An 18,986-nucleotide genomic window follows, 5' to 3' on the forward strand; every position below is an offset into this window, starting at 1 on the left:
CAAATGAATTCCTACACTTAGTTTAAATTGAAACCGGCAAGACTGTTCACTCCTGCTACTCAAAGGCATTTCTTTTGCTGTGTGGACCTGAGATTTGAAACTCATCCTCCTGAAACAGATATAGACCCCCTCAGTGTCTGTGATCTGAGATCAAGCAATAGCTTCAGAATCCAAAGCCAAAATCCCCTTGCAAAGAATACAGGGATGAGGGACTGGACTTCTGTATGAGAACGAGGCACCTGAGTGAGTCAGAAACCTTTCCTTCCTCTAACAGGGGTTTAAGTGGCCTCCCTGGACCCTGCCCATATTCTCAGGGAAAGTAAAAAAAAAATGCAAGTTTAGTAATGGATAGGATAAGGAAAATTAAATAAAATATCATATATTTTAAAAATAAACAATTTTAATTGGAAAAAAACCAGTTTTTTCCAGGATTGGTTGGAGCCAGAGGGAAGCAGGAAAGAGGGCAAGAAAATGGCAATACATGGAAAGAGGGCAAGAAAATGGCAATGCTTACATTGTGTTTATGTTTCTGTGCCTTCCCCAATCCCTTACTAGAGGATGCCTTATTATCACCTGGGAGCCACCAAAGCTTCTGATCTTCATTTAACTTTATCAAATTAGCACCACGGTTCGTGGCCACTGAGTACACACTTAGTAGTGAGCTCAAAGCGCAAGATCTGTACTGACTGCATGGAGAAGAAGGGAAGATGGTCATGTACTTAAAGCTTTCTTCCATCAGAACAAATGACAGCTCAAAAGCATGTGGCTGTGACTTCTCCAGTTCCCTCCGGCCTCTCATAGACAATCTGAGGAGGCTGGTTAATAGGTGTGTGCATAAGGCCCCCTCCAAACCACCATGGAGTAACATTTTCTGTTAGGCAGCATAATTAATTCCAAATACGAAGGCATTCTGGGAAAATAAAATATCAAACATGTTCATAGCGTTCTCGGTTGCCTTAAAACTCACTTTTACAGAGTTTTGACTGAATTACTGTTAGGAATTGAGAAATGGAGGAAAATGTATCAAAGTTTAAATGAGGTAAGAAACTTTTTAGAGTAAATTGCCCTGCTTCCAATCACCTCCCGTCATTTCTGCATCCTTAGCCTTTACAGCTAAATTGCAGGAGCCTTTTCTCCACTTTTCACAAGCTTGATAATATATAGTAATTTTTTTTCTTCAGATGCTTATCTCCAGTAACTCAGTGTAGCCCAGGCATCAGGTCCGAAGGCTTTTCAGATACAGCCACCATAATAGGAAAAGACAAGGTTCCAATAGACTCAGAGTCCTCCAAGAATCTCTGGATTTGCTGATTTCATTATCTACTTCAAAAGATTTTCAGATTGTGAAATAACAGAGACTTTTTTTAAAAAGTGATTGTAGTGGAAAGGTCTGTTCTTTCTGAAAAATCTTGCTTTTCTTCTTCTCTGTTACCTTCAGATAACTGAGCCATCCAAGTGTTACACCTGTCCTTTTAGAAGTTTGGATTTATTTTTTCAAATGTCAATTTATAATCTTTAGCATATGTGAAACTATTCTTGCTGCCTTCTTCAAAACTTCTGAAGGCAAAAAAAAAAAAAAAAAAAAAAAAAAATTAAGGACTCCAGAAGAGTTAAAGAGAGAGATGTTTCAATGTACAAAATTTAGATTAAGAAAAAGAAATATCTATTTATGTTGGACATTGAGAAACATAATTAATTGGTTGCAAGTAAAACCCTGGAGAGAACTGATCCTGCAGGGCAGAGAAGAGTTTTGTCTAATTGAATGGAGATTGTTCTATTTTTTAAGAAAAGAGCTTTTACTAATTTAAGGAAAGAGGTTTTGTTTTGACCATTTAGTTCCTTTAATTAACTTGGACTTTGACTATTTAAATTGGTATTGAGATTTTAAAAAATGCTATACTGATAGGCTTGGTTAACTAAAATAGCATTGCTTTATGTGGCCTTGTATAACTGATTCTGGATACATCTAGAAGCTAGTTTTTCATCTTGGAACACGGTTGAAAGTCAGTATGTATCAATTAAAATGATGACATCAAATGTCAGACCCGGGAGATTTTTATAATTTTACTACCTACTAATAAAAATGATTAGCAAGTCCTAGATTTATCATGAAAGTGGCTCATGAGATACCTGAAGCCTTGCAAGTTTCAAAAGCCTGTGTCAAAGCAGATCCCATGTCAAAGTAGATTCCATGTCAAAGCAGGCCTTTGGGCTCTCAGGGTACTAAGAGTTGCAGCCATGATTGCTAGCTGATGCTCCAAAGACTGAAGTTGAAGCTTGTGTGTGTGTGTGTGTGTGTGTGTGTGTGTGTTTAACATTGTTTGGCCCATGTTTTTTATTATTTAACACGAAAGTATTTAAAATCATTAAAAAAAAAGTCACAAGAGTGCAGATAAAATTTTTAATGTGTAATTTTACATCTTGACCATTTTCCTAAGTAAATCAGTGGTTTGAAGTCCTGGAGTAGGTATATAATTAGGCTGCATATTAGATGGCCTACTGCAGTTTGCAAAATAAAGGACATTGCAATGCAAATGCTGCGGAGCCACTAAAGTACTGTCAGGGCACCTGCATACACCCACTGTGGGGCTCAGGAGGAGATATCAAATAGAGGAAGTGAAGGGTTCATGACCTAGGTATCCCCTTACCCTAAAGCTCAGAAAACCTTCCAGGGAGGTCCAAGTTACTACCTCAATGAAAGGAAGCAGTTTGGGATTACATCAAAGGGATGGAGCTGGAGAAGAAAAAAATGGGTGTAGGGGCAGTGGATAAACAAGATAAAAAGGCTAAGTGGAAAATTGGAAAATAATTGTCTAACACAATGGCTACATTTGCATTCCAGATGGTAGCTGCACTTTCAGAAAGGTGGCTTGGCCTGACTCACAAGGGAGGTACCCACAGCCCTTGGACAGTCTGCCTACATCAACTGCTTTGGAGACTTTAGGACCATTATGGCCCTGGACACCAGGTGGAGCAATTTATCTCTTCTAGGACCCAAAGAAGCAAAGCCAGCAGCAAGGGAGGCTAGATCTGAGGGAAATAGGGGGGAGAAAAAGAAATAGGAAAGGAGTAGGAAAGAAATGGAGGAGAGGAAAGGGAAAAGCCATAGAGAATGGGGTTGAAGAAAAAGAATGTTAGACGTGAAAGAGGGTAAAGTAAGAGGTGGATAAATGTGAGAAAGTGGGTAAGAAAGGAAAAAAGTATGTTCCAAAAAAGAATAAAAATCGTCGCCATCAATTGATTATTGAAAATTGCTTACCCAGCCGCACGAGATACTGTATTGTCAGAAGAATCATGTTTTCCACACTCAGGAGCTGGCTGCCAGTCAAACCTAACTGTTCCAAATCTTTGTTTTCCAACTGTGGAATCTTGTAGCAATTCACCAGCAGAGGACTCACAACAATGTCACCAACATTTCCATAGAAATAGGGTAAAGTGCCATAGCCTGCCCCAATAGAAGCAGGTCAGTGAAGTTCAACATTTCTTTTTGAGGTCCAACCAGGTATATTTGCTCAACTAGGATCAACGATGCTTAACAAAGTTCCCTGCCCTCTGAGATGGCTACCAAACAAATCACTCAAATACATCAATCCCAGGGAATTCACGCGAATGCTCTAAATTCTACCCTTTCATTAAATTAGAAGAACAGGAAGCGAAATACTCTAATTATATTAATACTCAAACTATATTATATAAGAGACATGTTAATATTATATCTCTGACATAGAGGACTGATGAGAGTTTGCAGAAACATCTCTGTACCCTTTGTAAAACTGCAAGAATAAAATGTTTTCAGATAAAATTCCTGATCAAGTTTCTTTTCAGAAAAGAAGTCAGAAAACAAACAAACAGACAAGCTACAATAACATGTGTCACTTCTTGAGGTTTTCTTTTAAAACATTTAAGCTAAATTCATTGATCAACAGCAATATTCTTCCAGTTGCAGGGACTTGGAGGTTCTTACTCTTTTTGCTATCTTAGCCATTTTTGTTGTGTTCTCTTCCTAATTGTCAGTAAACAGCCTTAAATCATCTTAGAAGTAGATAGGACACAAATGTGTTGAAAATACACCCTGTATTTGTGGTATGGTGAAGAGAACAGTCCCTTTGTGAGTCTTTCTAAAAGGCAGACACCAAAGGGTCCTCATGTTTTATGTATCTTTCCAAGGCTTAGTTGCACTGTGCATGCAATTCAAATGTTCAGTAAGAACTTCCTGACTATATGGAATTTAAACAACTGGGATTCCCCCTAGTGCCTATAGGTCCAGGAGCAGTGGATAGGGCAGTCTGATAAAGAACAGGGCTCAAAGCGAAACCATCCATGTCTGGCTCAAGCCAACTGCAAGAAACAGATAACACCTCACATAGACATACCATAAAGATCTAGTGGGCTTAAACACCCTATCTGTTTAGTCCCGAAGGTAAAGCCGGCAGTCTTCTTCTTCTGGCCTAGGCTAGCCCCCCGACGAGGGCACTCTTGATGGGGGTATGAAAGGCTCTAAATTAGTCATGGAATCTAGGGACCCCTACATTTCTACACCTCCACTTATAGAGGGCTTGGAAAGGCTCTCACTCCTAAATGCTTCCCCTTGGTTTAGATCTGCAGCTCTGGGGCCTCTTGGTTCTCCCAAGTGGGGCCTCTTTGCTGGCTCAGTTTGTTCCTTTTCTCTGCCGTTTGGCTCCCTTTGACTGAAATGAGCCGTCCCCAACCTTGTCTGCTCTCATCCACCCCTCAGTTCCCCAGCTGAAACATCACCTCTGAGATGATGGAGAGTTTGGCTGTGAACCTCTAGACTGCCCCACTAAACAGTGCTCCTTGTGGGCAAAAAGACTTTGCCTTATTCCCAACTTCTAGTCCCATGTTTAGGATATCATGAAGGAGCTGACCAATAAGTGCTTAAAGAATTAATAAGCACGATCAATGAATACCTTCATGAACACATGAATAGACACGCAGTGAAATGGAGGATTGTTCCTAGATTCCAGCAGACACAGGCAACTTGGAATTCCTTTCCTTACCTATCAGGATTACTGGTCTAACTCCTGAGTTACTCAGCAGATTTTCAGGAACAATTACAGTTTCCCCTGCAGGAATGGGTCGAGGTTGTAAAATTCCAGTTAATGGGGTCTGTGGAACTGGGGCAGATAAAAGGGACTCTGGAAAAAAATTTGTTTGACAAGAAGGATTAGCTAGGAAGGATAAATGAAATAGAGTTGAAATCAACACAGCGTTAATACTTTTAATATGCAAGTTTTATAAGTCTAATGGCTTTTTTATTAAAGTAATTTGTGTTTATTGTATAAAATAAGTGAGAAAAACAAACAAAAATATCAACCATTATCAAATCGTCTGGAGGTAACTACTATTTAGCATTTTGGCAGTTTTTCCTTCTAGTTGTTTTTCCACATACAGTATTTTGGATTCTGTTTTGTATTTTATCTCCCCCCACCCTAGATTATCAAGGCATATCTACTCATTACAGAAAATGTGAAAAGTATAGAAAAGTGAGAATAAGGATAAATTCATCATTAATCAGTACTACCTAGAGGCAACCACAGTAACATACCGGCATAATTCTTTCTGTATTTATCATTTCTCTGTAGATTTTAGAATCATTTTTTAAACAAATGTAAATTTTTAAAGAACCCCGTCTATGTCTTAGCATTGGTATATTTACATTTGTCTGTGTTTCATACAGCAAGGTAGATGAGCATTTGAACATTTAATTGTAAGTACCAAATGGCCACAGCTTGGATATTATAAAGGAGAACCAGTTGGTTTTTCAGGATTCTAGTCACAGACTGAACCATCCAATTCAGAAATAATAAGTATAGGTCACATAACGAACCAGATCACAGGAGGATACATCAAATACCACTATTGGCAAAGCAAGTTCATTTATGCTCTATAATGGTGGATTGGTAGCATCATGCCCTACATAAAGAGTGGTTTATTGATACTATAGTGTAAAACAAAGACAGATGGTGAATCAAGATCCTTTGTGATGGCACATGTGCTTATAGGGATGGCAGATGTGATGCGGACAAAATATTAGCTGCTACAGTACTGGACACAAAAGTTAGTTAAGGAAATTTATTTTCAAGGGTTCATGGAAAGAACGAGAGTAGCAGATACCTTTGTTAATTTAAGGAAACTTAAAACCCATCTTCTGTTGAAATCTTACCAGTTCTTGAAAGAGGGCGAACTGCAGGAATAGGTACAACTAAACCAGATTGGGGGACAGGTGACCCAGGATACCATCCTCGGTGTCGTTTCTTTGGTGGTCCAGAAATGAACATGGTAGCTGAATACAAAAAGAAAGATGAGCCTTGTCCTTAGTCATGGAAGAAGGGAAAGAAGCCAAAGTAACATAGGACCTTTACTATGATTATACTCAGAAAGTCGAAGTCACTTTTCTAGAGGTAAAGATAAAGTTAGAAAAAGTCACACACTAACAGCACTAACAGCTGCAGGCTGTTTTACAATGTACCGTTTCACCCAGATTATTTCATCTGATTCTATCAACAACCCTGTGAAGTTGTAGGACAACTACGTTGTTATACCCATTCTGTAGATGGTGAAAGGAAGGCTCACATTTACCCAGAGTCACACACAGAGAGGAACTTTGAACCCTGCACTTTGGTCATCAAAGCCCATGGCTTTTCAAGACACTTCTTATATATTTGTTTCAATGTTATCTCCTAGGTAGGCCCACCCTTGTAGAATCACCAAGATATGTTCATCATAATTGTTCATACCAATCATAAATTTTCAAAACATTGTACGAGAAGCTAAGGAAAAACTGGGAGTGTGCTGCCAGATAATTAATCATTCCAAACTCTCTGGAGCACTTCTTCCATAATTAAGTGTTATTTCAAAACTCTAAGATGGGTATTGTACCTTGGTCTCCTGAGGCAAAGCTAGGTCTTGGTGACAAAGAGTAATTCCCTGGGCGGGCTGGAGTGGAGCTAGACGCACTGCTCTTTCCTCCATGGCTACTGTTTCCATTAGCAGCATCTGTGGTACACAAGAGGAGCCACTCAGAACAGAGTCTGGGCAGGACACTGCTTTCTGTGATGCTGCAACCATATGACAAACCTCACATAGGATTCAAAGAAATCCCACTGACGGAACAGCCCAGTTGTACAGATCCAACTACAACCAACAGAGTACTACTTTAACTAACATGAAATGTCACCCAAAATAATTTTCTAGGACCCCAAGAGATCTTTGAGAATTATTTTCAGTGAAGTCTTTGGAGATGGTGGGTAGAAGAGAAAACTTTTTTTTTTACCTTTTATCATGGAAATTTTCAAACATATATAAAAGCAGAGAGAATGGTATATGAACTATGTACCCATCACCCAGCTTCAACACTTACCAACATGTGGCCAATCCTGCTTTACATATACTCCCTATCTTTCCCCCCCCACCCACAGACACACATATGGGCTCTGGATTATTTTGAAGCAAACTCATTTGTCATATCATTTCATCCATAAATACTTTTGTATGTGTTTCTGAAAGAAAAGGACTCTTAAAAAACATAACCATGATCTTTTTTATACTTAAAATTAACAATGATCAATAATTTCTTAATATCAAATATCCCATCAGTATTCAAATTTCTCCCAATCAGCTCAGAAATGGCTTTTTACATTTCTTGTTCAAACTGGGGTTCAAAAAATATCCACACACTGAATTTAGTTGCTATGTCCCTTAAACCTCTTTTAATCTATAGAATTCTTCTTCTTTTTCTTTCTAACAATTAATTTGCTGAAAACCTGGCAGAATTTCTCATTTCCTGTATTTTGCTGATTGGATATCCATGGTGTCATTTGATGTCTCCTCTAATTCCTAAACTAATCATTAGATATAGATGTTTGCTCAGATTCAAGTTTGATTTTTTTTGGCAAGAGTATCTCATAAGTCCTATTGTATACTTCCATTAAGAGGCACATAATGACCAGTTTTCTCTTTTCCTGTGATGTAAAGATTCATCCGTGGGTTTAAGAGTTGTCAGCCTAATCTACAAAGTTGTTCATCAGCCTCTCATCTGATGGTTTTAGCAATCATGATGATTACTGCCAAGATCCATAATTTCATTAATTTTTCTTCTATGCTGTAAAAACTTGGACTCAGTTTGTTCCAGTCTGTAATCTAAACAGAAGGCAGATTCTGCAAGAATTGTTGGACCAGAGTAAGAACAAAAGTGGTCTGGATAAATTATGATACCTAACTGTTGGAAAGTTTCCAAGAATGATAGGTTCTCCTTCTCTTTATTTTTCTTCTACCTCTCTAACCATTTCTTTTTCTTAAACACTGAAATTGTCTACGGGTCTGCCTTTAGTTCATAGCTTGCCTTACCCTACATTTCTCCTTGGCTGACACTATTTACATGGTGATTTTAACCATATGCTGGTGGCTCAACTTTATACCATTAGTCCTGTTTTCCTCCTACGATAAATTAAATTACCGTTGAGTAGCGCCACTTGGATGCCTGATGGGTATTTCAAACTCATCATGTCCAAAATTGAACTCACAATCTCCTCCTGGGGAACCTGCTCCCCTTGCTGTATTCCCTATCTCAAGCAATGGTACTAACCATTAGCCCAGAAAGATGGACGTCAACTGAAACCCATTCTTCTGCTTTACGCTCCCATTAATCAGTCAAGTCTGCTCATTTTACATCCTGAGTAGCTTTCCAATCTGTCTCCTCCTCTCCAACCTATTTTCACCCTGGTCAAGGACCTCATCATTTCTCAACCAGACTATTGAACGACCTGCAACTTGTATTCCCAACGCTTTCTTTTTGCTGCCAAAATGATCTAGCTTAAGTTAAAATAAGACCATGTCACTCCCCTGTGCCATAAGTTATAGAGTGAAATCCATACTTCTTATCCTGACCTCCTATGACCTTTCCCTTTTCTGCCTCTTGCTCACCTCCTGCTACTCCCTGAGTTTTACATTGTATGTTTCTAACGAGTCCAAACTGCTGGAAGTTCCTGCACATGTCATGCTGCTTCTTTCCTTTCCTTTTCCTTTCAAGCTCTGCTCCTGCTTTTCCCTGAATTTGAAATGTCTTTCCCCTATTCTCTGACCAGGGTTTGAACCCACGCCCCCTGCATTGGAAGCGCAGCATCTTAACCACTGGACCACCAGGGAAGTCCCCAAGAACCCGTTCTCAATTACTCCCTAAAATGCTGGGCTAACCCCCCCTCCTCTGTGCTCCCCTAGGATATTATGTATTTATTGCAGTACACTGAAAATATCTTCTTTTAGGTTGATCTCCTCTGCAAGGTTACAAGTACATTAGAGGTCAGGGACTGAGCCTTATTTATCTTAGTATCTATCCCCAGTTCCTCAGTATAGCAGGTATCCAAGAAATTTTTATTGAACAGAATCAACCTGCTTTGTCTCCCCTGTGTGCCAAATGTCATTCACTGACTCTTCTGGATGTAACACAGAAAACACAAAGCTTTGTATAAACGTGCATTAGAGTAGACAGCCCCACTTTTGCCTTCAACTGGCAAAGAAGGAGCTTCTGTTTTCTTCTACCAAATTGTCAATTAAATTTCACACAAGTCTTTTATGGACTAGGTATTTACCAAATAAATATAAGTGAGGAGGGCTTCCCTGGTGACACAGTGGTTAGGAATCTGCCTGCCAATGCAGGGGACACGGGTTTGAGCCCTGGTCCGGGAAGATCCCACATGCCATGGAGCAACTAAGCCCGTGTGCCACAACTACTGAGCCCGCATGCCACAACTACTGAAGCCCGTGCGCCTAGAGCCCGTGCTCCGCAACAAGAGAAGCCACCGCAATGAGAAGCCTGTGCACCACAACAAAGAGTAGCCCCCGCTAGCCACAACTAGAGAAAGCCTGTGCTCAGCAACAAAGACCCAACACAGCCAAAAATAAATTAAAAATAAATAAATTAAAAATATATATATAAGTGAGGAAAACATCACCTGCAGCAAAAGTCTTCCCTACAACCTGCAAAGATAAAGCCAGTGGCTTCACAACATTCTTATTCCAGGTCAGGTCCTGAGCTCCACTTAAATTGATTGCAGAATTAGCTGGACTGAGAACCGGCGAATCTTTAAAATGAAAGAGGTTGTTCAAATTAGAAACTATATATGCAGGAAGGAAGTTAATTCAACAAGAGTGAGCTGAGAGAGACTATAGTAGACTATAGAATTTCAGTTTTTCCCTTGATCTATTTTAAGAAAGTCCATTTCTCTGTACATAGGTTTTATTTTCTTTTTTATGTATTTAACAAACACTCACCAGTGGGTACTACGTGCTAGGTGCTAGTTTTAAGTTTAAGCACTTTAAATATATCAATTCACCTAATTCCTATATGAACTCAATGAGGCTGGTACTATTACCTTAAATAATGGTAGCCATGTAACTTGGTCGTATGACGTGGCATCAAGGATATCATCATGTGCCATATTAAAACTGTCTGCACAGCTTCCCTTAAAGCCATATTTTAATGAGATATATTTATCTCTAACCAGATAAGTTTGTCATTTGAAAAGTGTCGTGTAAGCTAAGTCATTGCAATGTAGGGGAAAGAACTTTTCTCTGAAGAAAAGTTGCTTTAATATTTGGAATAAACTAGAATTTTTCCTTATGTAATACCAGAGACATCCAAAAGAAAATTCTTATTTGGCAGAAAAACCATATGCCATTTCAGAGGCAGGTTATGGGAGAGATAAAGGCTCCAGGCAACTAGAATTTTCCGAAATGAATAAAATAGACCCCAAATCCCTGACTCTACACCAGCAGAACAGCTTAATCAGGTAACACAGGAAAGTGTCAAAGGGACTGTCAAAACTCTGAGAGTTTGAAAAACTCTGAGAGTATCCTGTTCTAAAGCGCAGGATACTGATGGTGCTACATTAGAAACTATCTAAAATATTAGTGCTCATGCCACAATGTGATTCCTGACACATCTGATCAGTGCTTATCATAAGAACTCAAAAGACTGAAATGGTTCCCTACTGGCTCAGAAGAGTTATGTGCCTCTCTGAGGGACTGACTTACATCAGGGAGTGATTTTAAGGTCTACAGGAAGAATAGAGGCCAGCAACTGCACATAAAATATTATAAAGTGACAGGAAACTGAAGACAACCTGAGTTTTTCAGGTATTAACAGAGAAACTTACAGGACAGGAATTCCAGGTAAATTTGACATGTCACTACACAGGTTGGTTATTACGTTTCAGGTCACAAATATGTTGTTTGGTGCAAGACTAGTAGCTTACTACACTAGTCTATACCTAGAATTTTAGCATATTTCTAACAGTTCAGGTGAGCATACAGGTGAAATCTGGTTAGCAAATTATAAAGGGTGGTAACCTTTTCAAGTCAATGAATTCAAATTAGCACAAACAAATATTTAAATAATAACAAAAGTGTACAAAATCAATGTACAGAAATAAATCTTCCTATATAAAAACAATGAACAACAGTTAGATAAAAGGCCTAGGAATAAGCTTAATAAGAAATGTACACAACTATATGAAGAAAAATTGATCATATTTCTTATATAATGTCTGGGATTTGTTGTAAAACATTGAGGGAGGGAGGGAGAGAGGCAGTAATACTGAAAATATGGCCATGTGTTCATAATTATTTAAGCTGGGTAATAGGTCCACAGTGATGGTCCGTGATATTATTCTCTCTATTTTTAACTTTTCATATTAAAGATTTTTAAAAATTAAAAATTTTTTCTGAAGACCTTGAAAATAGGCCTGTACAAACGTTAAGACAACCATGTTTCAGATCAGAAATATTCAATGTCAAAAAAATGCCAATCAATCTAAGTTAATTCATAAATTTAATATGATCCTAGGAAAATACCAACAGGTTTAGATATTATTAGAATTACTATTAGAATTATTAGTAAGTAAGCAAATTGTTTAAGTAAGCAAACTGATGTAATGTTGATATGAAAAAAATAAGCACACAAGAATAGCAAGAAACATTCTGAAAAATAAGAGAAATGACAAGAGGCTAACATGATGATATAAAGACTTATAAAGCCACAGTCTATAAAATACTGTGGTCCTAGTGCATTAGTAGACAAACAGAACAATGGAAGAAAAAAGACAGTAAGAAGCAGATGCAAATACACATAAGAATTTAGTATAAGATAAAGGTACCAGCCCAAAGCAGCAATGAAGATGAACCATTCAATAAACTGTGCTGTGGCAATTGGACATATAAGAAAAAAATTAAGTTGGATCTACAACTTACACCAAGTACCAAACAAAATCAAATGGACCAAAAGTAGAAACTTAAAAACTGAAGCTACAGAAATAATAGGAGAAAACATGGGAGAGTCAATTATCACCTTGAAATGGAAAAGGCCAAACTATTGTTCAAAATGCAGAATCCATAAAAAATTTATATATTCAGCTACATAAAACTTTAAAAATTCTGTATGACAAAACACACTATATATGCAAACAGTAGCTAGAAGAGAGCTGGAGTGACCATACTAATACCAGAAAAAATAGACTTTAAGAAAATATTATTACTAGAGAAGAAAAAGGACATTTTATAATGATAAAAGTGTCAATCCACCAGGGAGACATAACAATTATAAAAATATAAACATATAAACAACAGAGCCCCAAATTCATGAAGCAAATCCTGACAAAACTGAAGAGAGAAATAGTCAATTTGATGATAACTGTTTGAGACTTCAGTACCCCACTTTCAATAATGGATAGAATAACTAGGGAGACAGTCAAGAAGGAAATAGAAGACTTGAGCAGCACTATAAACCAATTAGATGTAACTGATATCAACAGAACATTCCCTGAACAAAAGCAGAATATACATTCTTTTCTAGTGCACAGGAAACAGTCTCCAGGATAGACAATATGTTAGGTGATAAAACAAGCCTCAATAAACTTAAAAGAATTAAAATCATACAAAATACAATCTCTAACCTCAATGGAATCAAATGAGCGATCAATAACAAGGAAATTTGAGAAATTCACAAATTTGTGGCAATTAAACAATGCATTACTAAATAACCAATAGATCAAAGAAATCACAAGGGGAATTAGATATCACTTTAAGATAAATGAAAATGAAACCACGACAACTGAAAACTTATGAGATACTGTTTAAAAAGTGCTTAGAGGAATATTTATGGCTGCAAATGCCTATATTAAAAAGGGGGACTTCCCTGGCGGTCCAGTCAGTGGTTAGGACTCAGCACTTTCACTGCCATGGGTCCCTGTTCAATCCCTCATTGGGGAACTAAGATCCCACAAGCTGTGCAGCATGGCCAAAAAAAAAGGAAGAAAGGGCAGAAGATCTAAATAGATATTTCTCCAAAAAAGACATACAGATGGCCAAAAAGCACATGAAAAGATGCTCAATATTGCTAATTATTAGAGAAATGCAAATCAAAACTGCCAAGAGGTATCACCTCACACCAGTCAGAATGGCCATCATAAAAATGTCTACAAACAGTAAATGCTGGAGAGGGTGTGGAGAAAAGGGAACCCTCCCACACTGTTGGTGGGAATGTAAACTGGTACAGCCACTACAGAGAACAGTATGGAGTTTCCTTAAAAGACTAAAAATAGAGTTACCATATGATCCAGCAATCCCACTCCTGAACATATATCTGGGGAAAACCATAATTTGAAAAGATACATGTACCCAATATTCATTGCAGCACTATTTACAATAGCCAAGACATGGAAGCTACCTAAATGTCCATTGACAGATGAATGGATAAAGAAGATGTTGCACATATATACAATGGAATATTACTCAGCCATAAAAAAGAATGAAATAATGCCATATGCAGCAACATGGATGGACCTAGACATTATCATACTAAGTGAAGTAAGTCAGAGAAAAACAAATATCATATGATATCACTTGTATGTGGAATCTAAAACAACGATATAAATGAAATTGTTTACAAAACAGAAACAGACTCACAGACTTAGAAAACAATTTATGGTTACCAAAGGGAAAGGTTCAGGGGGAGGGATAAATTAGGGGTTTGGGATTAACATATGCACACTACTAAATATAAAATAAATAATCAACAAGGACGTACTCTATAGCACAGGGAACTCTACTCAATATTCTGTAATAACTTAAATGGGAAAAGAATCTGAAAAAGAATAGATATGTGTATATGTATAACTGAATCACTTTGCTGTACATCTGAAACTACCACACATTGTAAATCAACTATACTCCAATATAAAATAAAAATTTTAAAAATAAATAAATGAAAAGGAAGAAAATCTCAAGTAAAAAGAAGTAAGAAAAGTAAACTAAACCCAAAATAAGTAGAAGAAAGGAAATAATAAAGACTAGAGCAGAAATGAATGAAGTAGGGAATAGAGAAACAATAGTGAAAACTGGCAAAACCAAAAGTTTGTTCTTTGAGTAGATCAACAAAATTGACAACACTTTAGCCAGACTGACCAAGAAATAAAGAGAAAAGATGCAAATTACTAAAATCAAGAGTGAAAAAGAGGGCATTGCTAGCAAACTTACAGAAATAAAAAGAATTATAGAGGAATACTATGAACAATTGTATGCCTTTGTTATGGACTGAATTGTGCCCCTGTCCCCACAAATCATATGTTGAAGCCCTAATCTCTAGTACCTTAGAATGTGACAGTATATAGAGTCCTTAAAGAAGTAATTAAGGTTAAATGAGGTCATAAGGGTAGAGTTCTAATCTAATATGACTGGTGTCCTTTAAAAAAGAGGAAGAAACAACAGGGATGTGCATGCACAGAGGAAAGGCCATGTGAGGATATAGCAAGAAGGCAGCTGGTTATCTACAAGCCAAGGAAAGAGGCCTCAGAAAAAAAAAAACACCCTGCTGCACCTTGATCTTGGACTTGCAACTTCCAGAGCTGTGAGAAAATAAATTTTTGTTGTTTAAGCCACTCAGTCTGTGCTATTTTGTTATGGCAGCCCTACTTAACTCATAAAGACATCAAATTAGATGACTCAGATAAAATGGACAAAAAGGAAATACTAAGGAATACACTATAAAACTACTAAAGCTAATACATGAATTAACCAAAGTTGCAGGATACAAGATCAATATACAAGTCAATTGTATTTCTATGTACTTGCAATGAACAACACAAAAATAAAATTAACATAAAAGTTCCATTTACAATAGCATCAGAAAAAATAACTACTTAGGAATAAATTTAGTAAGAGAAGTGTAAAACTTATACTTTGAAAACTATAAAACATTGTTAGAAGAAATTTTTAAAGACCTAAATAAATGGAAAGACATTCCATGCTCATGGATTGGAAGACTTAACATTGTTAATACAGCAATACTCCTCAAATTGTTCTACAGATTCAATAGATTCAGCAAGCCATACCAAAATTCAAGCTGGTTTCTTTGTAGAAATTGACAAGTTAATTCTAAAATTCATATGGAAATGCAAGAGGCCCAGAATAGCCAAAATCATCTCAAAAAAGAAAAGCAAAGCTAGAGGATTCATACTTACCCATTTCAGAACTTCATACAAAGCTACAATTATCAATCAGTGCAGCACTGGCATAATGAAAGATGTACAGATCATCGGAATAGCATTGAGAATCCAGAAATAAAACCTTACATTTAATGGGCAAATGTATTTTGAAATGAGTGAGTGCCAAGAAAATTCAATGTATTAAAAAATAGTCTTTTCAACAAATGTTATGGGAAAACTGGATATCCACATGCATAAGAATGAAGTTGGACCTCTTCCTCACACCATATATAGAGATTAACCAAAAATGGATTATAGATCTAAATGTAAGAGTTAAAACTATAACACTCTTAGAAGAAAACATAGCAGTAAATCTTCGTGGCCTTGGATTAGGCAATGGTTTCTTAGATGTGACACCAAAAGTACAAGCAACAAAAGAAAAAAAAAATAGATGAATTGGACTTCATCATGATAAAAAAAAATTTGTGCTTCAAAGGATACCATCAAGAAAGAGACAACTCATATAGTGGGAGAAATATTTGTAACTCATATATCTGGTAAAGGACTTGTATCCAGAATGTATAAAGAACTCTTACAACTCAATAATAGAGAGACAAATAACCCAACTGAAAAATGGGCAAATGATTTGTAAGGCACGTCTCCAAAGAAGATGTACAGATAGCCAATTAGCACATGAAAACATGCTCAACATCATTAGCCATTGGAGAAACACAAATCAAAACCACAATAAGATACTACTTTACACCCACTAGGATGGCTAAAACAAAACAAGACAGACAATAACAAGTGTTGACCAGGATATGGAGAAATTGGAACCCTCACACATTACTGGTAGGAATGTAAAATGGTGCAGCTACTTTGGAAAATAATTCCTCAAATGGATAGACACAGAGTTACCATATAACTCAGCAATTCCACTCCTAGCTATAAAATGAGAGGGAAGTGAAAACACATGCCCATAAAAAATCTGTACCCAAATGTTCATAGCAGCATTATTCATAATAGCCCCAAAGTAGAAACAACCTAAATGTCCATCAACAAATAAATGGAAAAATAAAATATGGTATATCCATAAAATGGGATATTTCAGCAGCAAAAAGGAATGAAGTACTGATACATGCTACAACATGGAGGAACCTTGAAAACATTACATCAAGTGAAAAAAGCCAGTCACAAAAGGCCATATGCTGTAAGCATGCAGTCAGAAAGCACCGTTAGGCATTAGGTAAGGTCAGAGTTAACTTTCCAAAATGTAAATCCTTTTCTGTTATTCCCTAATCTTTACCACCTTGCGCATGCTTCTATTCTTGAATTTATCAGGTATGGTGACATTGGCATATTCAGCATTTAACACTAGTGGTTTTGATTATTTGGGAGCAGCCCCAGTGTCCAAAATGCAATAGCCTGTGATCTTGCTCAGACATGAATCTGAACTGCAGGCTGTTGTGCAGAATCTGGTGCTTAGATAGTGAGTAAGCAACTGATTGCCCAGCATCTGTATCTCACCAAGGCCTGATTATCTCTACTACTGAGTGACCTTTTAAGCACTGGAGGATTTGCAAACTTGGAAAATTCCTTGAGCAAGTCACAGCTCTATGCTCTATGTTGTAGGAGTTTGTAATTTCCTATTTTTGCCACTAGGTCATGAGCTCCTTGAGGGCATTCCCAGCTCCTGGCACAATGTCTGCCACATCATGGTTAAAGAAATAGAGTGGAAAAAGAGAAGCCAAAACGACTTCCTTATCTTCTTTACGCAACAGTTCAATAATTCTCTGTTAGTGCAAAATCACTGGGGGGCAAAAACTTTCTAAAAAAGGGAGCAATGTGGACCTCCCTGGTGTCGCAGTGGTTAAGAATCCGCCTGCCAATGCAGGGGACACGAATTCGAGCCCTGGTCCGGGAAGATCCTACATGCCGCAGAGTAACTAAGCCCGTGTACCACAATTACTGAGCCTGCGCTCTAGAGCCCACAAGCCACAACTACTGAGCCCGCGTGCTGCAACTACTGAAGCCTGTGCGCCTAGAGCCTGTGCTCCACAACAAAGAGAAGCCACCAAAATAAGAAGCCCACGCACCGCAACGAAGAGTAGCCCCCGCTTGCCGCAGCTAGAGAAAGCCCACTCTCAGCAACGAAGACCCAACACAGCCAAAAATAAAACAAAATAAATAATTTTTTTAAAAAAGGCAGCCATTTAAGTAGCAAGTTGAAAGAATCTGAATTCTGGTTTTTTCACTTAATAACTCTTTTTTAAAAAAGCCAAATATTAACCTTTTCTGAGATTCTGATTCATGATCTGCAAAATGGTCCTAAAACCTACCTCTCGGTAGCGATTAACATATTTAGCAAGTGCCTAGAACACAGTAGATATTCAATAAATATTTGTCTTGCTAAATCTCAAGTGTTTTCCAGATGCTTGAGAGCTTAAATCTTTACAAGCTCTCTTTTTGCCCTTGGCACCTGTATTAAACTTAGCCTACATAATTTGCTTCTTTCCTGAGTAAAGTACTCTAGACCTATTTTCACATTCAGACTGCAATTAATGTTCTTCTAATAAGACACAATATTTCTATTAATGCATGCTGAGGCTGCATCATTTATTTGCCAGCCATATTTTACTTTTGACTCAAAAAGTAGTATTTAATTAAAACATGATAATTAAAACACAATTACCCCTATAATTAATGTTAAGTCAGATATCTTCCTAACCTGTTCTTACACTATTCATTTTTTAAACAGCTTTATTGAGGCATAATTGACAATAAATTGCACATACTTAAGGTATGCAATCTGATAAGTTTTGACATATGTATATACTTGTGAAACCATCACCACAGTCAAAATAGTGAACACATTCATCACCTCTAAATCTCCTTGTCATCCCTCTTTCCTGCGTTTCCCTTGCTGTAAACAATCACTGATCTGCTTTATTTATTCATTTGGCCATACGGCTTGTGGGATCTTAGTTCCCCAACCAGGGATTGAACACCGGATCCCAGCAGTGGAAGCGTAGAGTCCTAACCACTGGACTGCCAGGGAATTCCCTGAGCTGCTTTAGATTAGCTTGCATTTCCTAGAGTTTTATACAAATAGAATGATATTTTTTTCCTTTTGTCTGGCTTCTTTTGAGTGAATTATTGCCTTAATCATTTTGAAATCCATCCATATTGTTATGAATATCAATAGCTCATTACTATTTATTGAGTTGTATATAACAATTTATTTATCTGTTCACCTGGATAAACATTCACCTGGATGGACATTTGGGTTGTTTCCAGTTTTTGGCTATTACAAATAACGCTGCTATGAACATTTGTGCACAAATGTTTGTTGCATATACTCCTTTTCTCTTGGGTAAATATCTAGGAATGGAATGGCTAGACTATCTGGTAGGTGTATGTTTAACTTTTTAAGAAACTGTCAAACTGTTTCCCAAAGTGGTTTTACTATTTTACATTCTCAGCAGTGTA

The 18,986-nt window shown here is 37.3% G+C and overlaps 1 protein-coding gene across 5 annotated transcripts in view; it reads right to left on the bottom strand.

The window, feature by feature from the left end:
• GREB1L (GREB1 like retinoic acid receptor coactivator) overlaps positions 1-18,986 on the bottom strand; it is a 262,351-nt gene that overhangs the window by 64,471 nt on the left and 178,894 nt on the right. For 3 of the 5 annotated variants that reach the window (XM_067699538.1, XM_067699539.1, XM_067699543.1), the window contains exons 8-12: positions 9,972-10,100; positions 6,901-7,017; positions 6,185-6,304; positions 5,019-5,156; positions 3,260-3,445 (exon numbers count right to left, since the gene is read on the bottom strand). In XM_067699538.1, coding sequence (XP_067555639.1) covers positions 3,260-3,445; positions 5,019-5,156; positions 6,185-6,304; positions 6,901-7,017; positions 9,972-10,100 — 690 coding nt within the window. The remainder of the gene's footprint in view (positions 1-3,259; positions 3,446-5,018; positions 5,157-6,184; positions 6,305-6,900; positions 7,018-9,971; positions 10,101-18,986) is intronic. The other 2 variants (XM_067699540.1, XM_067699541.1) reach the window with 1 other exon arrangement.

This window comes from Pseudorca crassidens, chromosome 12, assembly GCF_039906515.1.
Source record: "Pseudorca crassidens isolate mPseCra1 chromosome 12, mPseCra1.hap1, whole genome shotgun sequence".
NCBI lineage: Eukaryota > Metazoa > Chordata > Mammalia > Artiodactyla > Delphinidae > Pseudorca > Pseudorca crassidens.